The 22,115-nt window shown below is 36.0% G+C and overlaps 1 protein-coding gene and 1 long non-coding RNA gene across 3 annotated transcripts; one reads left to right on the top strand and one right to left on the bottom strand.

Moving 5' to 3' along the window:
• Nucleotides 10,226-10,952, bottom strand: LOC110269798. Its single transcript, XR_002358557.1, has 2 exons — nucleotides 10,874-10,952; nucleotides 10,226-10,786 (listed from the first exon to the last, which is right to left on the bottom strand). It is a non-coding gene; the product is annotated as an uncharacterized LOC110269798 (long non-coding RNA).
• Nucleotides 17,603-21,422, top strand: LOC107630983 (zinc finger CCCH domain-containing protein 38). 2 transcript variants are annotated; one of them, XM_016334280.2, is made up of 4 exons: nucleotides 17,603-17,763; nucleotides 18,028-19,082; nucleotides 19,226-20,259; nucleotides 21,126-21,422. In XM_016334280.2, the coding sequence occupies exons 1-4, from the start codon at nucleotides 17,699-17,701 to the stop codon at nucleotides 21,153-21,155; spliced, it is 2,184 nt and encodes a 727-aa protein (XP_016189766.1). In that variant the 5' UTR covers nucleotides 17,603-17,698; the 3' UTR covers nucleotides 21,156-21,422. The 2 variants fall into 2 exon arrangements, with proteins under 2 accessions (XP_016189766.1, XP_016189765.1); XM_016334279.2 differs by having other exon boundaries at nucleotides 17,623-17,763; nucleotides 18,025-19,082.

The raw sequence follows: 22,115 nt of genomic DNA, 5'->3' as shown, positions 1-22,115 counted from the left end.
CTTTCCTTTTTTTCAATTATCGTTGGTTTCTCCAATTGTTCTAATATAAAACCCAACTCTTCCTTCTCCACCAGATTTTTCAATCTCTTCCTTATGCTTTGCTCTTCTTTTGATCCTTCACATGTGGCTACGGAAGCACCTTGAGTGTTCAAGCATTGGTAGGCTAAAGTGTGCACTACCTTGGTCAAGTTAGTCACAAACTCTAGTGTGTTCCTTTGCATATCCGCTTGTCCTTGAAGTAGCAAGGTGAGAGAATCATCTATTGGGGCTTGAGGTGGATAAGAAGTTCATCATTTTGGAGAAAGGGTTCATAGTAGGAAGGTGGTTCTACTTGAGAAGGCTATAGAGATGGCGTGTATTGAGGTGGTTCTTGGTAGTAATCATGATAGGGTTGTGGTGGTTCTAAAGGTTCTTGCTCATCATGGTCACAAGGATGATGTAGGGGTGATTGGTCATATGATGGATAATGGTCATATGAAGGTACTTGGTAAGGAAAGGCTTGTGAGTATGGTTGAGGTTCATGTTGAGGATAGGATTCATAGGCATATGATGGTGGTTGTTGATTGTCACAAAAAGATTCACCATAGCCATTGAATTGACATGCATTAGGATGGTGATTGTACCTATAAGTATCCGAAGGTTGTTGCCAATAGGAGTGATCAATTCCTTGAGGCTCCTCTCATCTTTGTTGGTTCCATCCTTGACACATGTGATCATTGAAGTTCACATTTCCTACAACACAATTAGAACCAAACTCATAACCAAAAGGGTGAGAATTCATAGTGGAAGCAAAAACAAACTAACTAAGTTCTAAAGCTAATGAAAACTAACTGATAAGTGAAAGACAAACGTATTCACAATATTCACATATATACAATAACCAATAACAAGACACACAATTGCAAGTCCCCGGCAACGGCGCCATTTTGATGAACGGGATTTTTGACGGTTTAGAATTTCACTAATGAAATCGCGTTGCAAGTATAGTCTCTAAACCAACAATGATCCTTTCATACAAAAATTTGTTTGTCACAAGTACAAACCCCTAATAAAACTAACAACCGAAGTATTTAAACCTCGAGTCATCTCTCAAAGGAATTGCAGGGTAGTGTTCTTATTATTGGCTATGGACATGTATATTTTGGGGTTTTGAATAAGAAACAAGAAAAATAAATTACAAAAAAATTCAAATGATGAAAAGGTCTTGGCAAGGTTTGGTGGTCAAGGATCTCTATCCTTATTACTAACCACAATATGACAATTGCAAGGATCAATACCACTAAATCATTCTCTAACAAGTAAAAGAAAGTCAAGTGAGCTATATCAATCTAAGTCCATAAGTCCTAGCTATTCACTAATTGAATTAATGAGAGTTAGAGTCAATGGCTACCAATTATTAATCACTTGGACATTAGTAACTCAAGAACTCCTAAGTTACCTTCCCAAGCCAAGAACATAAAATTCTACTCTAACATTCTTTCAAGCATTTTGACAAACACTTGGAAGGTATAAAAGGAAAACATAGTAAATTGACAACATGAATGAAATCTAACAACTACTTATTGCAAAGAATTAACAACAACAATAAAAGAAAGCACAATTATCATGAATTATCTCAAATAGAATTAAAAGAAAATAGAAGAAACAAGAGTAGATCAACAACAAAGTATAGAAACAAAGTAGAAGAAATTACAACAAAAGAATAGAAGAACAAGATATAACAACAAGGAATTGAAAGGTAGAAGTAGATGAAAACATGAATTAAAACCTAGATCTAAGCTTATTAACCTAAACCTAATCCTAATCCTAGAGAGAAGTGAGAGTTTCTCTCTCTAGAAAACTAACTAAGGCCTTAACTAAACTAAACTATGTGTCAAAGTGATGAATAATCCCCCTTTGCTCTTCAATCCTTGGTCCTTTTAAGTGTTATGGCGCCAAAGTTGGTTTAGATTGGGTCCCACAGCCTCCGTGAATTTGCTCGGCATGTTTTCACTTAAAAAATCACGTGCCAGCACCGACGCATATGCGTACAGCACGCGTGCGTCCATGGGGTTTTTACGATCCACGCTTACGCGTCTGTTGCGCGTGCGCGTGGATGAGCACAACTAAATCTTTGGTTTTTCCATGTGTTCTCCACTTTGCATGCTTTCCTCTTCACTCCTTTGATCCATTCCTAGCCTTTTCAACCTGAAATCACTTAACAAACAAATCAAGGCATCTAATGGAATCAAAGGTGAATTAAAATCATCAAATTAAAGGTCTAAAAGTATATTTTCATACTTAAGCACAAAATGAGGAAGAATCATAAAACCATGCTATTTCATTGAATAAATGTGAGAAAGGTTGATAAATTGCTCTAAATTCAACAGAAGATAAACCCTGAAAACGGGGTTTATCATGCGGCATGTAAAATAGCATGCCCCCAAGCCAAGGTTGGGAGATTTGTTCTCATAAGTAAGGGTCTAGCAATTAATTGGAGGCATTTAATAAGTGATTCTGCTAACCCATTTTGTGTGTAAACATGAGTTACTGGATGTTCAACGCTTATTCCATTAGCCATACAATAAGCATCAAAAGCTTGGGAAGTAAATTCACCAGCATTATCAAGATGAATTGCTTTGATTGAATTATCTGAAAACTGTACTTTTAATCGAATAATTTGAGCAAGTAATCTCGCAAACGTCAGGTTGCGAGAAGACAATAAGCACACATGTGACCATCTCGAAGCTGCGTCTATTAGGACCATAAAATATCTAAAAAATGCATATGGTGGATGAATAGGTCCACATATATCGCCTTGAATCATTTCTAGGAATTCAGTGGACTCAAATCCAATCTTTACTGGTGATGGCCTTAAAATTAGCTTTCCTTGAGAACATGCAGCGCAACAAATTTCACTAGATTTAAGAATCTTCTGACTCTTTAGTGAATGTCCATAGGAGTTTTCAATAATTCTCCGCATCATGATTGTTCTCGGATGACCCAATCGATCATGCCAAGTTATGAATTCATTTGGGTTGGTAAATCTCAGGTTTACAATGGCATGTGATTCAATTACACTAATTTTAGTATAATATAACCCAGATAAAAATGAGGTAACTTTTCTAATATAACTTTTTTATTTGAATCATGAGTTATGATACATAAGTACTCATGATTTCCCTCATTCATTGTTTCAATATGATATCCATTTCGGCAAATAGTGCATTATTTATTATGAATTTTGTTCCTCCGGGAAACAAAATTATAGCTCTTCTAGAGCCTTCTATCACATTGCCTGAGCCAATAATAGTATTAACATATTCTTCTTTTGGCACAAGATGAGTAAAATATATATTACTTTTGAGAATGATATGCGAACTTGCACTATCTACAAGGCAAACATCTTCATTATATATCCTTTTCATTTTCTTCAAAAATAATAATAATAATAATAATAATAATAATAATAATAATAATAATAAAATGAGTAAAAGTTTATGCGCAGTAAAATTATTTTTTGATTGAAATTATTTTTCTAAGAAGTACTTACATAGTATCATATACTAAAAATTTTATTATTATTATTTTAGAACTTGGCACATTTAGTAATTTTGAAATTCATAAACATAAATATTTTATTAAACATTATTTTTATACATCATACTTGAAATTTAAATGCATAGAAAATAAAACTTAACAAGAAATTTTCTTACATTTTTTATTTACATGAGTACTTAACAAACCTACATATTAAACTATTCCATCATTGATCAAATGACCAATATTTCCTTCAGGATCTTCAAAGAAATCAGATACTTCATAATGAGTGGTGTAATTTTCAGCAACATCATTTGAAACAAAATTTGTCTCATTTTCTTTGTCATCATTTTTCAAGGATACTTGATAAAGATCAATTAAGTGCCTTGGGGTACGACAGGTACGTGTTGAGCGAATATTTTATACCCTTTTTAGTATCATTTTCTTAATATTTTCAGTTACATTTTAGCAAGTTTTATTATGTTTTAGTAGGTTTTAGTGAAAAATTCACATTTTGGATACTACTTTGAGTTTTTGTATTTTTCTTATGATTTTAGGAGATTTTTGGTTGAAATTGGCAAGTTTTGGCAAAGTCTGATTCAGAGACAAAGAAAGGATAGCAGATGCTGTCAAATCCTGACCTCCGTGCATTTCAACGAGCATATCTTGAGCTACTAAGGTCCAATTGACACGCCCTCAACGGCGTTGGAAAGATAACTTTCAGAGCTTTTCAGCAATATATAATAGTCTATACTTTTCTTTTGAAAGGACTTTCCAAAATGGGCGTTGAACGCCCAACTTACTCTCTTTCTGGCGTTCAACGCCCCAACAGGACCAAGGCCAGCGTTGAATGCCCAAAATTGGCGTTCAACACCACCAAGGGAGCACAAGGAAGCATGGATACCCCCTAGTGGGTGTTCAACACCCACTCACCCAAGTTGAACGCCAAGCTCAGCCCAAACACTCACTAAGTGGGCCCATAAGTGGATTTTCGCACCTTTTGCTTAGTTTATCTCATTTTTGTAATTTTTAATTATTAGATTAGTATATATAGGAGAAGATCACCCATGTTTAGGACTTTCAGCCTCTCAGAACTTATCACACATTAATTTCTATAAAATATGATCGGCTAAACCTCCTGAGTTAAGGATAGGAGCTCTGCTCATTCTCATGGATTAATATCATTACTTCTTCTACTTTAATATATGTTTGATTCCATTCTATGATGTGTTTTCGTTCTTCATCTGTATGAATCTGGGGTGGAACTAGAGTATGACTCTTTATTTTACATGAGCTCTTATGAAGCCTTAGCCGGATAGTATTGAGCTACAGCTTGAGAATACATCACAGGTTCCAAGAGAGTATCTGAGCTAATTGGAATATGTGACATGAAATCTCGTTAGTCATGGGTAATTGAGATCTCTATGGCGTTAAGGCTAGAATACAGAGCATCATTCTCTGATCCGGAAGATCTGACATTGTCTGTGGCGTTTCGAGTAGGATCACCAGAGATTGAATTCATGAGTTTTACCCTCGTTCAGATTGGAAGACCATTAGCACTGGCGTTTGATCTGGATCAGAGGAGATTAATGACCATTAGCCCCGGCTTTAATCACTTACAGCCTTTCTATTGAATGAATAACTCATTGTTAAAGTAGTTAGTAAGAAGTATTAATCCAGAAAGATAAGCATCTCCAAGGCCTTAACTGATTTTCCATCATTGTTTCTATATCAGTTCTTTATTGTTTTCTTTATTATTCTGTTTTATGTGCCTACAACAACCACTACCTTTTCTATTCGTCTGACTAAAATCTGTAAGATAACCACAGCTTGCTCAATCCAACAATCCTCGTGGGATCGACCCTCACTCACCTGAGGTATTACTTGGACGACCCGGTGCACTTGCCGGTTTATTTGTGTGAGTTCAAATTTCGCGCGCAAAGTTTTTGGCGCTGTTGTCAGGGATTGTTCGAGATTGACAAACTACCGGTTGTCTTGCTTCTTAGATCAGGTATTTTTTCTAGTTTTTCTTTTGACTGTGTTTCTTATATTCTTTCTCAAAATTTTTCAAAAAAAAAAAAGTTTTCATCTTTACTCATCTTTTCTTTTGTTTGAGTCTTGTGTCAAGTCTTAAGTTTGGTGTCCCTTTGGTTTTTGTTTCTTTTCTTGAATCTTGAAAATTGTTCTTGTTGTCTTTCTTTGTGTTCATATTTTTCTTTGTATTTTTCCTTGTTTGATTTCAAAATTTTTATGTTTGGTGTCTTTTAGTGTTTTTCCTTTTCAATTTTTCGAAAATTAGTGTCTTTGATTTCAAAATTTTTAAGTTTGGTGTCCATCTAGTGTTGTTCTTTTCTTTTTAATTGTTAATTTTTCGAAAATTTTTTAAATTAAATTCAAAAATTTTAAGTTTGGTGTCTCATTAGTTATCTTTTTATTTTTGTTTAATTTTCTTGTTTATCTTTTGTTTTCAAATCTTTATCTTATCTTTTTCTGTAATTTCAAAATTTTCTTCTTATCTTTCTTTTTAAATTCCAATATTAAAAGTTTAATATTTGGTTAGTTTTTCTTTCTTTAAAATTTGAATTTCAAAATCTTTCTTTGACATTCTCTTTTTAATTTTAAAATTTTTCAAAAATCAAATTTTCTGTCTTAAATTTTTAAAATCTTATCGTATCTTGTTTGACTTTTTCTTTCCAAATTTAAATTTTAAAATCTTTGATTGACTCTTTCTTTTTAAATTTAAAAAATTTTCAAAATCAAATCTTTTATTTTATTTTCAAATCTTGTTAGTTAGTTATTTGTTTTATCTTATTTTAATTTTAAAAGTTTAGTGTCTCTTTAATTCTTCTTTCTCTCTCTTCTTTTTCGAAAATCTCCTTCTTCTTTTTCTTTCTTCTTTTTCGGAAATTCTCAATTCTGTCTCTCTCTATTTTCGAAAACTCCCTTTAAACAAAAGACATCTGTATTTTCTTTTTCTTTTTATCTAAGTCTCTCACAAGGAGCTCTCTATACTCTGACATAGAGACTCCTTTCTTTTTCTCTTCTTGGATTCTTTCTTCTTATTTATGAGCAGGAATAGGGATAAAGAAGCCCTTTTTGATCTTGATCCTGAACCTGAGAGGACTCTAAGGAGGCGTCTGCAGCAAGCTCAAAGAGCAGGAAGGAACCTCACAGAAGCTTTTGGTTAAGAAGCTAAAGATACAGCAATGGCAGCTAATCCAGAAGCTGGAAGAGACGCAAGAAAGGTTCTTGGATCTTATACTGTACCCAATTCTAACTTTTATGGGCACAACATCTCCATACCTGCAATTAGTGCAAATAACTTTGAGCTGAAGCCTCACCTGGTCACTCTAGTACAACAGAATTGCCAGTTTCATGGACTCCTGCAGGAAGATCCCAAAAAATTCATCTCTAATTTTCTACAGATCTGTGACACTATCAAGACTAATGGAGTAGATCCAGAGGTCTACAAGCTCATGCTCTTTTCCTTTGCTGTAAGAGATATAGCAAGGCTATGGCTGGATTCTCAGCTTAAGAAAAGCTTAGATACATGGGAGAAGGTGGTCAATGGATTCTTGACCAAGTTCTTTCCACCTCAGAAGCTGAGCAAGCTTAGGGTGGAAGTTTAAACCTTCAGACAGAAAGAGGTTGAATCCCTCTATGAAGCTTGGGAAAGATACAAGCAACTGATCAGGAGATGTCCTCCTTACATGATCTTAGAGTGGACCATGCTAGAGATCTTCTATGATGGCCTCTCTGAGCTGTCCAAGATGTCATTGGACCACTCTGCTGGTGGCTCCCTTCACATGAAGAAGACGCCTGAAGAGGCATAGGAGTTTATTGACATGGTTGCCAACAACCAGTACATGTACACTTCTGAGAGAAACCCTGTGAACAATGGGGCATCTTTCCCTTTGCTGTAAGGGACAGAGCAAGGCTATGGCTGGATTCTCAACCTAAAGAAAGCCTAGATACCTGGGAGAAGGTGGTCAATGGATTCTTGACCAAGTTCTTTCCACCTCAGAAGCTGAGCAAGCTTAGGGTGGAAGTTTAAACCTTCAGACAGAAAGAGGTTGAATCCCTCTATGAAGCTTGGGAAAGATACAAGCAACTGATCAGGAGATGTCCTCCTTACATGATCTTAGAGTGGACCATGCTAGAGATCTTCTATGATGGCCTCTCTGAGCTGTCCAAGATGTCATTGGACCACTCTGCTGGTGGCTCCCTTCACATGAAGAAGACGCCTGAAGAGGCATAGGAGTTTATTGACATGGTTGCCAACAACCAGTATATGTACATTTCTAAGAGGAACCTTGTGAACAATGGGGCAGCTCAGAAAAGTGGACACCTTAGACGCCATCTTGGCTCAGAATAAGCTCATGTCCTAATATATTAATATGATCTCTCAGCACTGGAGCGGGACGCAGAGCTCAGATGCTTACTGTCCAGAGACAGCTTATGAGGTAAACGCTGGTGACAATACCTGGACTACCATGGAGGAGGTGAATTACATGGAAAACTCCTCCAGAAACTCTAATAACAATCTCTATTCGAATACTTTCAATCAGGGATGGAGGAATCACCCCAAATTTGGGTGGAGAGATCAGCAGAAGCCTCAACAAGGCTTCAATAACAATCAGGGTGGGATGAACCAGAACAGGTTCAACAACAGACTATTCTAACCCTCTCAGCAGCAGACGGAGACTCCCACACATAGTTTCTCTGACCTGGCTACTATAGTCTCCAACCTCTCTAAGACCACTCACAGTTTTATGGCAGAAACTAGGTCTTCCATACGGAATCTAGAGATACAGGTTGGTCAGCTAAGCAAGAGGATCCCAGAGATCCCCTCCAACACTCTTCCCAGTAACATGGAAGTAAATCCGAAGGAAGAGTGCAAGGCCCTCACTTTGGAAGCTGAGGCCGAACCCAAGAGGAGCTTGCTACTGAGGAACTCAAGGAGATCCGGGCTTATGAGAAGCCTGGGAATGTCACTTTGCACGCCCCTTTGCAGAGAGAGGAGCCTGAAGAATGTCCCTCTTCAGACGTGCAAGAGGAGCCTAAGGAGGAGCAAATTGCTCTTATGCAAAGGCGTTAGAGAAGAAACCTCCTTCCATGGCACACTTGAAGAGCATGATATCTGAAAAGAAGGCTCCGAGGAAAGATGAGACTGTGGTATTAACCAAGGAATGCAGTGCCTTAGTCCAAAGGAAGCTCCCTCAAATGTTGCCTGATCCCGGAAGCTTCCTGATTCCCTGTACTATAGGGACCATCATCTTTGAGAAGGAACTATGCAACCTTTGTTCAAGCATCAACCTCATGCCTCTCTCTGTGATGAAGAGGTTGGGAATTCAAGAAGTGCATGATAAACCCCAAATTTGTGATTTATCTTGTACTTAATTTGGGAGATTTTATCAATTTATCTCACATTTATTCAATGAAATAGCATGGTTTTGTAGTTCTCTCTAAATTTGTACGTAAGTGTGAAAACATGCTTTTTAGGTCTTAAAATAGCTAAATTTAATTCACCTTAATTTTATTCGATGCCTTGATATGTTTGTTGAGTGATTTCAGATTCATAAGGCAAGTATTGGGTGGAAGAAGTGAAGAGAAAAGCATGCAAAGTGGAGAATTCATGAAGAAATGAGCTTTTAGAGAACTGAAGTCCACTCGCACGCGTCACTCACGCGTACGCATGAGAAGGACATTTGCAAAGCCACGCGCACGCGTTACCCATGCGTACGCGTGAGGAGAAAATTTGCCAGCAACATGCACACGTTATCCACGTGCACACGTGACGAGCAGCACGTGACTCACTTAAAGTGAATTCGCTCGGGGCGATTTCTGAGCTTTCCGGCCAAGTCCAACTCATTTCTGAGGCTATTTGATGCAGAACTCAAGATGGGTCAAGGGGGGAGCAATTAGTTTAGCTAAGGACCATGCTTTAGGTTAGAATTAGGTTAGAATTAGGTTAATTCTTCTTAGATTTAGGTTTAATTTCTTGTTTTCATCTACTTCTCTTTATAATTTCTTAGAATGGAGAGCTTCTCTCTCTAGAATTCTAACCTAAAACATGATGAAAACTATACTATGACTACTTGGTTCATTTCCCCTTCAATTCTTGGTTCAATAGTATCAGAAATGGGTTAGATTGGGCCTAAAATGCTTCAGAAATTGCTGGTCACGTGTTGCCTTTAAGCGAGTCACGCTGATCCTACGACACGCATGATGGTCGACGCGTACGCATCATCTAACTGCAAGGCAACTATGGTAAATTGCATATCATTTTGAAGTCCCAGATGTTATCTTTCCAATGTAACTGGAACCGCCTCATTTGGATCTCTGTAGCTCAAGTTATGATCGATTTAGTACGAAGAGGTCATGATTGTCAGCTTAGCAATTCCTTCATTTCTTCATGAGTTCTCCCAGTTTTCATGCTTTTCTTCCATTTCTTTCAAACCATTCTTGCCTTCAAAATCTTAAATCACTCAAACAAACATATCAAGGCATCGAATGGAATTAAAGTGAATTAAATTTAACAATTTTAAGGCCTAAAAAGCATGTTTTCACTCTTAAGCACAAATTAGGGAGAGTTTATAAAACCATGCTATTTTAGTGAATAAGTGTGAGATAAGTTGATAAAATCTCCTAAATTCAATACAAGATAAGCCACAAAATTGGGGTTTATCAGGGAGACACAAACAACTAGAGAAAAATTTCATGCTATCAATTGGAAAACTATCTGCACTCCTAAACATGAAGGAGGATTAAAAATGCGAAACTAAACACTATAAATGATGCCTTCTTACTTAAGATCATATGGAACATCAAAGAAAGGCCTAATTCACTATGGGTAGAAGTTCTGACTCACAAATATTGCAATAACAACAGAGATCTAAACCAACCTACAATAAGGAAGTCAGACTCACCTCTTTGGAAAGAGCTTGTGAAACTCTGGCCAACCTTCAAGGAATGTATTATCCACCATATTGGTGATGGATTGTCAACCAATTTTTGGCTGGATCCCTGGGTAGAAAAATAAGGAATATTGATCAACAAGGCAACTAGAAATATCACTGGCAAAAAAAAATTGTGTTTGAAAATGGACAAACAGGTTCGGTAACTGGAACAAAAAATAAACTGAGAAAAAGCTTACTTGAGGAGACAGTCATGAAGATTATTGCTATGTCTAAACCCAACAAAGCCATGGAGATGACCGAATAGGTTGGAGGCACATGACATATGAGGACTTCTCTACAGGAACCACCTACAAAGTCATAAAAAATTAGTCAGCATCTAGGAAAACACTACGAACCATTATATGGAGCTGGGAAGGACCTCAAAAGGCTAAAACCTTTATTTGGCAAGTTCTCCATGGTAGATTTTTACTTAACAAAAGAGAGCACGTGTCTATAGAGAAGACATAAACTGCCAACTTTGTAAGGAAGACATATATTTTAAATTTTAATTTTATATTATTTTATATTTTTATTTAAATAAGATTGGATCAACCGATTCAATTGTGATATACTGGTTGAACCAGAAACTCAGTAACCCAGTAGTTTTACTAGTTTGATCATCGGGTCAGTTCAGACAACTATGCCAGAAACTCTTCCATAATTATATATAAAAGCATGAATTAAACTAAATTTTATATATAATTCAATTATTATTGAATAATAATGTAGTATTTTGATTTTATGATAATTTAATAGATTTACTTAATTTTTACCTAATTAAATAGTTCAATCCTATGATGCACGGATACTGACAGGGACACAGGACATAACACGACACAGGACACATGACACAAAAATTTTAAAATCTTATAAGAGACGAGGACACGACATATATATAAAGGAAAAATAGACAAAAGTACACTCGAATTTTCACACGGTAGACAGATGTACTTCTCAATTTTTTAATGAGTCATTTGCAAACATGAATATAAAACTCCGTTGTCAATCTACCCTTCCGTGACCTGAGTAATTTTTTCGGCAGTGGTGGAGGCCAGGTGGCACGGTATTGTATGATATGGCCAATTTGAGGTGACACAGTGAAAAATAGAAATATTCATTATGAAATTTGCTGATTTTTTTTTAAAAAGAAAAAGTTTTACAAGTCTCTTCATTATCTTCATTTTCATATTTTAGTGTTGAATGAAAACATGCCCTAGCAGAGAGTAAGCATAGTGAATTTCTAGGCACTTCACAGTTCGTTCGTTGCAGTTCATCATTTGCGTTATATTCTGAAGGCAAAAGTGGTAGGACACGAAGCGTGAAAGTCCACACACAGGCTTATGCGAAGGAGGAGAGTTCAGAATCAGACGTGATCAAAAGATAATGCTTCCTTCCTTCACATGTATCTGTGTTATGATATGAAAATACATCAATTTGGTTATTCTATAGTTTGATAGAGAATTTTTCGATAAACAGATGGCAAATCATATAACCTTTGTGTATCATCACGAGGGAAGATTTGAGAGAAACATGAATGGGGTTCTAAAATATGTTGGAGGGGAGGTTACTGTGATTCCTAGGGTGAATGTGGAAACTCTGAATACATTTTTTATGGTGGGGTTATTTAAGGATTTGGGGTATGTCTCATTCAAAGATTTTTACTGGGTTGAGAATGAGGTATCGAATGGTTTGCATTTAATTAGGCTTGACAGTGATGTAGTCCGAATGTATGAATTTGGTATTGAAAATGAAAGAATATGCCATATTTATTGGGATCATATTGTTGATTTACCTGAGAAAGTTGAAGTGGTAGACATTGTAGATGATGAGTCATGCCCAACTATAGATACCATTGAACAACCTACACCACAAGAAACCCCAAGAAGAAGAAGTGAGATGGAAATCCACAAAAAGCCTTCCCTAAAAAAGTTGTATGTTAAGAAGGCCAACAAGAAAAACAAAATCAACCAAAGTTCCAATGAAACTCAGAACCCAGCATCTCCCAATCCTTCTTTTACAACCCAACCAATGTCACAATTCGAAATCCCAAATGTCAACCGAAACACGACCCAGCAGCAAAGTGAAGCAGAAGTCCCACCTCCTAATAATTCACAGTAAGAAGGTCAGAATGAAGTGCCCACCCAGAAATCTAAGAACAGTCAAAAAAATAGAAGAGCATCGTATAAGAGGCCAGCACCGACTGGTCAAAGGTTTGTTCAAGGAGGAAGGAATGAGACACCAAAGATCTTTGTTCCTCATGTGGAGCCTGATTCATCTAATTCAGATGATGATAGTGACTCCGACCCTGACTACTATCAGTACGAATCTGAAGATTTACACAGTCCAATGTCATCCGATTGTGAGGATGATTATGATAGTGAATAGGGTGTGTGGCCTCAAGAAAATCTAAAATTGTTGTTATCATTTAGGGGTATGCTTATGGTATTGTAATTTAGACATGTACTTCTGTGGTTTGGATTTAGCCGATTAATATTTTGATGTAAACATCTGTTTTGATGCCTATAGGCATAGACATTTGCTATTTTGCAAGTTGAAATTGTAGATTATCATAGTTTGTTGCTAATGATAGATTATCATAGTTATGCTTATTTATTATTCATAATGAATTAGATCTTCAGTTTGTTTTGTTGCACAGGAATTGTACTAGAAATAAAATTGAACCAACCATTTGTATTAATAACCTTGAAAAAACCATTTATATTCAGATACTGATGGAAATGAAAGTGACAACACAGCCTTCTACTTAGAGGGAATTACAACTACTGATGAAATGTGTTAATAAACAAACACAGAATACATATACTTATCCCTAAGCATACATACTGTATCCATTTTCTAATGTTCTTCAACTCTTGATTAATCCCATCAATTGTCTGCAACATCTTCATTTCTTCTTTTTACCTTCCAGTTGCTTTCTTCTGCATACCTCCATTTGCTTTCTTCACTCTGCTCCTGAATCCCGCAATCTCTTCCAGCATTAATAACTTCATTAGCTCAAATGAAATTTCTGTATTATGAATTCGACTACAATTTTAACCATTTTGCAGAAAATTAACATTTGTCATAAAAATAAAATCAGAATTCACATACCTCCCATAATGAACAACGAAGAAACAATCTTCTAGGGTTCCACTCTATAGCAGACTCAAGCACCACTGCGTCAAGTCCATGTAGGCACTTGCCATTGTTGTAGTCAAACTTCTTCTTCTTCCTATTTTTTGGCGCAGAAGATGAGCTACCGTAACTACTGGCACAAGTATGAGGTATATTCTTCTTTCATTGAGAGTGTGACATTTTTATACATTAGAGTTTACAAACCCTTGTTACAACAGAAAGGACGAAGATGTACAGAGAAAATTGAAGAGAGTGAAGAAAGAATTTTTTTTCCCGTGTTAGGGTTCATATGGTTCGAAGGAATTAGAGAAGGAAGAGGATGAACAGTGATTTAATTATTCCCTTTTCTTATATTTATTTCAACAAATTTCATAATGAATATTTCTATTTTTCACTGTGTCACCTCAAATTGGCCATATCATACAATACCGTGCCACCTGGCCTCTACCACCACCAGAAAAATTACTCAGACCACGGAAGGGTAGAATTGACAATGAAATTTTATATTCGTGTGTGCAAATGACTCATTAAAAAATTGAGGACTACATCTGTCTACCGTATAAAAATCCAGGTGTACTTTTGTCTATTTTTCTTATATATAAAATATAAAGTAGTTTTTAAATAAATTTTCAATGATATTTTGATATTTTATTAATATTAAAATATAAAATAATTTTTTAACTATTTTTAATATGTTTTTTAATTATATAAAGTATTTAAAATATTTTTTATTTTAATAAATAATAATATATATTATTTCTAAACTCATTTTAAAAATACATGTTAAGAATAAAATTAAACATACTGATATGTAATGGTATTTAGGTGTATTTTTAAATATATCCATTTTTTATTTTTTTATTAAAATACAATTGAATACGACAAACAAATATGTCATACAAAAATTGTATCTATCCAAAATATATCCAATATATAAAATATGACAACTCAACCAAATGGCCATGCTTCATTGATTCAACCTAGGGGTGTGCATGGGTCGGGTGAAACCGGGTTTGATGTGATCCAGACCCGACCCGAAATATATACCGGGCCTATTTATTAGACCCGAACCCGGCCCTAGATCTGATGAAACCTATACACTTTCGGGCCACGATTATACCGGGTAAAAACCGGGTGAAAATCGAGCCGTTAACATTACATTACCTTGATATCTTCTTATAAGCTAATATGTGAAAATATCTAAATTTTCAAGACTCCAACTATTATTTGACATGGTAAAATTCACTTAGAAAAATATAACAAGAACTAACTCTTCTCTAAAATTAAAGCGTAACCATAATCAATACTAATATTGTCTAATAACACCAAATATTTAAATCAATATAGATAACACAATATTATGCATTAGTCTAAAATCTTATGTATTTTAAACATAAAACATTAACTTATAGTCTTATAATAACTAATAACACAAAATATTAAGGTTTACAATACTTAAATTCCACATAAGAATAACCATCATCCATCACTAATAACACAAAATATTAATTGTGTATGATGACCGGGCCACCGGGCCGACTTCGGATGACCCGAGTCATGGCCCGGACTTGACCCAAAATAATGATCGAGTCTATTTTTGAGATTCTTATCCGATTCTAGACCCAATAAAATTACACCAAAATAGCCCCTAAAATGTTCGGAATCAAATCGAATATTTGGGTCGAGCCGGGGCATGCACACCCCAACGGCCCAACCTATGCACGAGTAGAGGATGACTGGGAGTGAAAATCACCAAAAGAAGCGAAATCCAATTGTGGGGGCCACCCATACCATAAGACAGTAGACTTGTTGAGTGTGGTTGTCGAAACGGCAATAGTTTCAGTGCGAGTCTCAGTTTCTCTGTTTCTGTTTCTTTTGCTTGCCTACTTGGCCACTCCCAAGTTCCGTTGGAAGCTTGCAGTTGGAATCAGATGAGCCCGGGTTTATTCTATTTTTTATTTTTTATTTTGATTTGGTTCTGCTTGTTTCCTTTTTTGATACTCAGTTCTGCCTATTTCTTATTCCTATGTCTTTAATGCCTTTTTAAACGCGAGAATGGCTAATTAGTGCCCTATGATTTTGAATTCGAAGCGATGCCATTGAATCAGGACCCTCTTTTGCTACTTATTCGTGATTATTTACAGCGCTTTTGTATGATATGATACTCTCATGATCTTCTTTACTATCCCTAATCCTACTGAGTTTCACTGTTTACAATGCTTAAATATTATTAAACTAAAATTAATGGAAGAAAACCTATAATAGCACTTCATATCCCCAAAAAAGGTCAAAACAAACAAGTCTTGGATCCGTATAAACCGTGCACCTAGCTGGTTGAGTAGATGATAAGAAATTGGAAATTGTTAGGTAGTGGAGTTGGCAGTCTTCTATAATGCTTTAGTTAGTTGTATGTATATGAGTAAGAGTAAGTGCTAATATTCAAGATACAATGTTTCTGCAGTATATATCAAATCTTCTTGTCATTAATGCCTGGAGGGTGTCACCAATTGCACTCAAAGTAGCTGGTGCAAAAATTGCAAATAATCTTTTCAATGCCATTTGATTCTTCCACAGGCTTTGGTGGATCTTTTTTAACACCTAAATTATGTTGGGTTGCTTTCCACTGGGGAATGAATAATGGACTACTTGGCTTTGTGATTGTGAGAGTAGCTGATTTCTTATTCTTTATTTATAGATTTTGTAAAGATAAAGATGCTGTACAAGATCCATCATGAATGTAGTTTTTTCATGGTTTTCTCAGAATAGGGTTGCTAAGTTTGTAGTCTGTTTGGAGATTCAAATTGGCAAGCACCTTCGTTACTCGTCGCTGAAGTTAAATTCACATCAATATTTAGAATATGGAATTGTATCATCTCGGTAGACGTATTGTTAGATAAATTAGTCATAGCACTATCCAGTTGTGAGAATGAGATTTTGGGCATTATTGAGATAAATTTACAATTACATCCGTTTGTGCGCCATTCTGAGGCATTATTGGCATCCTTAGTCTAATCGTTTTTTGAAGTTTCGGGTGTTGGCGATTAGTCAAAGGTATTCGATTTTGTTGTATCTACTTAGAATTGGTTAACAAGTACACATATGCCTCTAACAAGTTCCCATACGTCCAGTAACAATATTTCATTAGCACTCTTATAGACAGTATAACTTAAAACAGTAAAAGACGTAAAAATATAAAACGAAAAAGGTAAAACAATTACAACGATAAAAGATTTTTGCTCCTCTGGGAAGAATTTATTATCAGCAAATCAAATGTTGCAGAGATGGATGCAAAGAAGAACCAGAACAGATAGAATTCTCATGAAAAGAGAGAAGTTCAATCGGGAAATTCTTGTGATTAATAAAGAGAGCAAACTAACTATACAAAACAAGTCTCCTAACCGAGTTGGGGAAGGGGAGCGGTTATTAAATATTAAGTAACCACAGTAAACATGATCAAATGATGTATGCCACAACAACCTATCACTTTGGTGGATAGATTTTACTTCTCGTTATCATTTCTCCAAGTAGCACTCTTATTTTTCATTTTGATCGACCACCAACAACATTCTTCATATGGTCATTAGGTAGCTTTTTCCTTCCATCCGTATTCTGTGAATATACTGAGTCTTACATAGTATCGGCTCAACTCTTGACGTATGATACCTACTCAAGCACTTATTTGGGTATGCATGAGATAGAAATCGAGACATGTACGACTGAAGTAAATCTTCCTAGTCTCGTACTAAGCATAGAACTGGGATTAATGATTTAATTTTGTTTCTCTGCATGCGATTTTTATTTCAAGAATGGATCTTCGTGTTCTCTTTCTAAATACGTTCGGTTATGATTGCTGAGTTGTTGACTCCCGTGGTTGGTGACTTGGTGTGAACTTTGACGGCTCAGTTCTTGTAGCTTCAGATTTTTTGTGGTCATTTTTTTAGTCTTCTTTTCATTTGAGAACTCTGTTCTTTCTGTTTCCTAGCCTGCCATATATATCAGATTTATGACATTTCTTTTGGTGGTTGTTTCAAATTCAGAGAACTCTGCAGTAATTAAGTTGATCCTATAACATTGCGGGAAGAAAGATGAGTGAACCTGGCAGAAAGCACTCTTCAAGGAGGGATTTGAGAGATGATGCTGAATTTGCAAGGTATCCGTGTCATCTTCCATACTTTTGTTTCAAATCGTTCCCTGCGATATTTTTCATGTCTGTGCTTTTGCTAAAGAGAAAAGTTTCTTTAAGGGTAGCTTTTTGTTAATTTCAAGGTCATTCTAGTACACTTTTGAGTTATATTTTCTTCTTTTTTACTGTAAGAAGTTTTAGATCTTTTACATTGCTGCATGCGCATAATCTCCATATGATTTTGCTTTTATTAATTACATGCCTTTCTTTGGAAATTGCTATGTTTAGCAGTAGTCGGAGTAGGAGCCCTGCATGCGATTTCAGGTGGGATTCAGAAGTCAGTGACAGAAAAAGAATGAGGTCTGGAGGATCAACACGACCATGTAGAGATTTCGCTGTTGGAAACTGCAGAAGAGGCAGCCATTGCCATTTCCTTCATGATGATAATCAAAACTATGATGATGGCTGGGAAAGTAGAAGCAGGCAAGACAGAGCTCTCAGATATTCTGCACCCCATGAGGGTGGGGACTATTCTCTTAGAAGTGGAAGATCTAATGATGCTTGTATTAATTTTGCAAAAGGATGGTGTAGAATGGGAGCATCATGCAAGTATGTACATCATCACGACAATGGGTTTCGTGAAATTTCCATTGCAGAATCAACTAGAGAAAGGGAAATTGATAGGAGGCACATGGAGAGTTCTTATGAGTGGGATGGTGCGCATCGTCCAAATCACAGTGGGGATATTCCTTGCAAATTTTTTGCTTTTGGCAATTGTCGAAACGGTAAAAATTGCAGGTTTTCTCATGATAGTCAAGCATTTCAGAGGCCTAACAGAAGTTTAAGGGATGATAGAACGAGTTATTATGGTGAACATGAGGCATTGGATATACAAAAATTGAATGATTCGATTAGTCCGAATGGAAGGCTAAGGGATGACAGATGTGGTTTCAAAAGCAACATGGCTGATGTAGATGAAGCTTGGGATGGTCCAGAAAAGAATGACTTAGGTGCTGTCGTTGATACAGAAAACCTGGTTGAGGACAACACAAACAGAATTTCAGGTGCCACAAAGCCTAGTTTCACTCATCGGCCAATGAATGATGTATTGGACTGCCGTTTAGATAAGGGCAGAGTGCATGCTCAATCACCGTTTCCGAGTGTGAAGAACGATACCAACTATTGGGAGACACAAAAGGCTGGAGACAACATGCGCAGTACCCAGTCAATAAATACAGTGATTTGGCCAGGTGATGAAAAAATGTCTCCCGATTGGAAGTTTGGTGTGGGATCTTTCTGCGGAACTGAAGAGAAGCATGAGCAGAATAAACAAGAAGTTACTCCAGGTAAGCTCACATGCTTGATGTTCGTGACTACCAAATTTTCAAACAGGATTCTCTTATTAAAGTGGCATGCAATGATAAGAGTGTCATAAACTTTTCAAATGTGATTACACAAAACCTAAACTTTTGTACCGTTGTTCTGCCAGGACAAAGATTTAATCAGAATGCTCAGAATCTAAATGCTTCAAGCTGTCAGGTTGTTGGTCAAAGTCAAATGCCAGTTTCCGTTGCTGCTTCAAGAGTGGGAATTGTAGAAGGTATGCAGAACCAGGAAATCAATGTGGAGAAAAAGTATACTGCTGAGCCAAACATCATGGAGGCGATTCTATCACAAATTAGTTCAAGAGATCCTTTATCTCAGAACATGGTTAGCAAAGAACGGCTTGCTCAACTAACCAGCATCTCAGCCACTCTGGCACATATCATTGGTTCAGCTAAGCAGCTTCCACAACTTAATGCTACTTCAAATTCTCATGATGCAAGGGATACTCCTTTACTAGGCAAATCTGAAGGGTCTTATTCTAATAATAAGCCAGTTTTTACGTTCGCCAAGTCGGATCCTGCCATTGGATCACAGAAGCAGTATGATCCAATTTGTGACAGTATTGAAACTAAGGATGCTCATGCAAATGGTGTCCCGCCATACTTTTCCCCAATTGTAAAAGTTATAAATGAAGTGGAAGAAATTCCAGCACCATCATCTAAGTCGACAAGACAAAATCTTGATTATTCTCGTAAAACTGCCTTTCCAGAAGGACCACTTGTTAAGTGTGACCACTCTATTCAGTTGCAGCAGCAAGGTGAAAATATTGAGATTAATAAGGAGAAAGATGTAGTGATAGCTGAGGAAAAGCAAAGTTTACAGTGTGCTAAAGAAATCACAAAAGAGAATATTCCTATGGAAAACATGGATCAAACTGGTGGAACTGATGAAGCCAAGAAAACAAAGGATGATAAAGGGGTTCGTGCATTTAAATATTCATTGGTGGAGTTTGTTAAGGAGCTGCTAAAACCAACATGGAAAGAAGGTCAAATCACCAAAGAAGATTATAAATCAATTGTGAAGAAAGTTGCTGATAAAGTAGTTGGCACGGTGCAGCGGGCACATATTCCTCAAACACAAGAGAAAATTGACCACTACCTATCATTGTCAAAACCAAAGCTTAACAAACTTCTACAGGTCAGTGGTGGTTCTCTTACAAGTTTCCATTATGTGTGAAGCATTCCAAATCTTGTGCCCCATTTCATTTAGTTTTATAGATCAACTTCTGCCCATGTGCAACTCCAGTAACTCTTTTCAAGGTGGTTTAATTTAGATGTTCAGATGGTTGGTTGCAGGAAGGTTGTTCAAAGAGTTGTCCAAATTCCAAAAATATGGGATTCATTTTGATGGAGATCTTCCTATTTTGATCGGTTTTCGCATGTGTAACTAAATTTCATCATTAAATATGACTTAATACGTAGTAGAATATCTCAGACCACAAAAGAGAGTTTAATAAATTTAATCATCTCACACAACATGACTTTTGTTACAACTTAAATTTGAACACAAAATGAATAAGACTCAACTCGTTGGAGCATGGGGTATTGCTTCCATACAGTCAATCCATCACCATCACCATCACCAACCTGAGTTCAAACTTTCCTTCTCTATGATCACATGCATGATCGATTCTTTGGCTATACTTCCCTTCTTTTATCAAAGATACATCTTATTCAAGCATTTGAAATTCTAAAAGAGATATATATTGGCTACCCCATACTTAGGACTCCAACATAAGAATATTAGTATCACCCGTGACACCCCCATAACATGATGATCATAATTTGCTCAACTAAGATCTACCTGGACCATTGTTACTTTTTTTCACTTATATAAGACAATGTGTTTGCCCATGCCCACATACATAGGTCTATCCCTGGTCAAAGATGTTCTGTTTTATCAGTAAAGATCTGTGTTAACATTTAAATCTGAGTATAGCATTTGAGACATGTTAATTTTGGTTTTCATAGCAAGTCTTGTGATTTTTCTCCGTTTGATTGCAGGCATATGTAGAAAAGGCACAGAAGGCATAGGCATGTGTAGAAATTTGGCTGTGTAATTTGTTGACTATGTTTATATATTGCTTCATTTTTCTTTTTCCCTTTATTTTTTTGGGTACCCTTTTAGATCAGTTGATAATATAATGGAGTAGTAGCCCTTGCAGCTCGTGTACATACAAACTCGGCAAAAACGACTGATGCTATTATACATTAGCTTATAAGTTATAACTTGCTTACAACCCTAATACTTGTAGGGGTTCATTTTATTTGTTATATTACTTATATACTGTGTTTACTTCACCTGTTTGATGCAATTAAGGGAAAGTGACATCTGTTTCTATCTAGAGAGTCCAATTATGCAGCCTCGAATTCAATCATATCATGGAGTCCAACAGATGAAGGAATGAAAACATACAATACAAAACCCCATGCCATTCTCTGTTGATTCATGATAAATCAGTGCAGGACAAGAAAACAGGTCAACTTTATTCCTGTTGACATTGCTGCAACCCACGTTCAATAGAGGTACTACTGCAAATTCAAAGTAATGATTCCGCTATTGAGCGCTTTGGATTCGACTTTAAGGGCGAGCTGGATCTTATTCCATTATATCTATAATATATATATACCCACAATTAAACCGAGGGAAAAAAATTAGAAACAAAAAATAATTAAAAAGGGAAAGAATCAAATATCAAGGCATTGGGTATCGATAAAGAAGTCCTAAATTTGGCTTTATGTTATTCGTCGCTTAAAATTTGTGAATATAGTTTGTGTATATACTGTACGTCAATAAAAATAATTATTTTTTTATATTAATTATATGAATAATTATTTAAAAAAAACATATTTGAACGTTCATAAAAGACTACAAAGGGTTTGGTTATAAACATTAAGTAAAAATGATTAAACTAAGATGAAACACGACGATAAACAAAAATTCTCAAATTAAAATTATACAATTATTATAATTTATAAATGTGTCAATAAGTT

This window comes from Arachis ipaensis, chromosome B03 (assembly GCF_000816755.2).
Source record: "Arachis ipaensis cultivar K30076 chromosome B03, Araip1.1, whole genome shotgun sequence".
Taxonomy (NCBI): Eukaryota; Viridiplantae; Streptophyta; class Magnoliopsida; order Fabales; family Fabaceae; genus Arachis; species Arachis ipaensis.
Note: the sequence above shows the minus strand (reverse complement) of the source record. Positions and strands in the feature narration are given on the sequence as shown.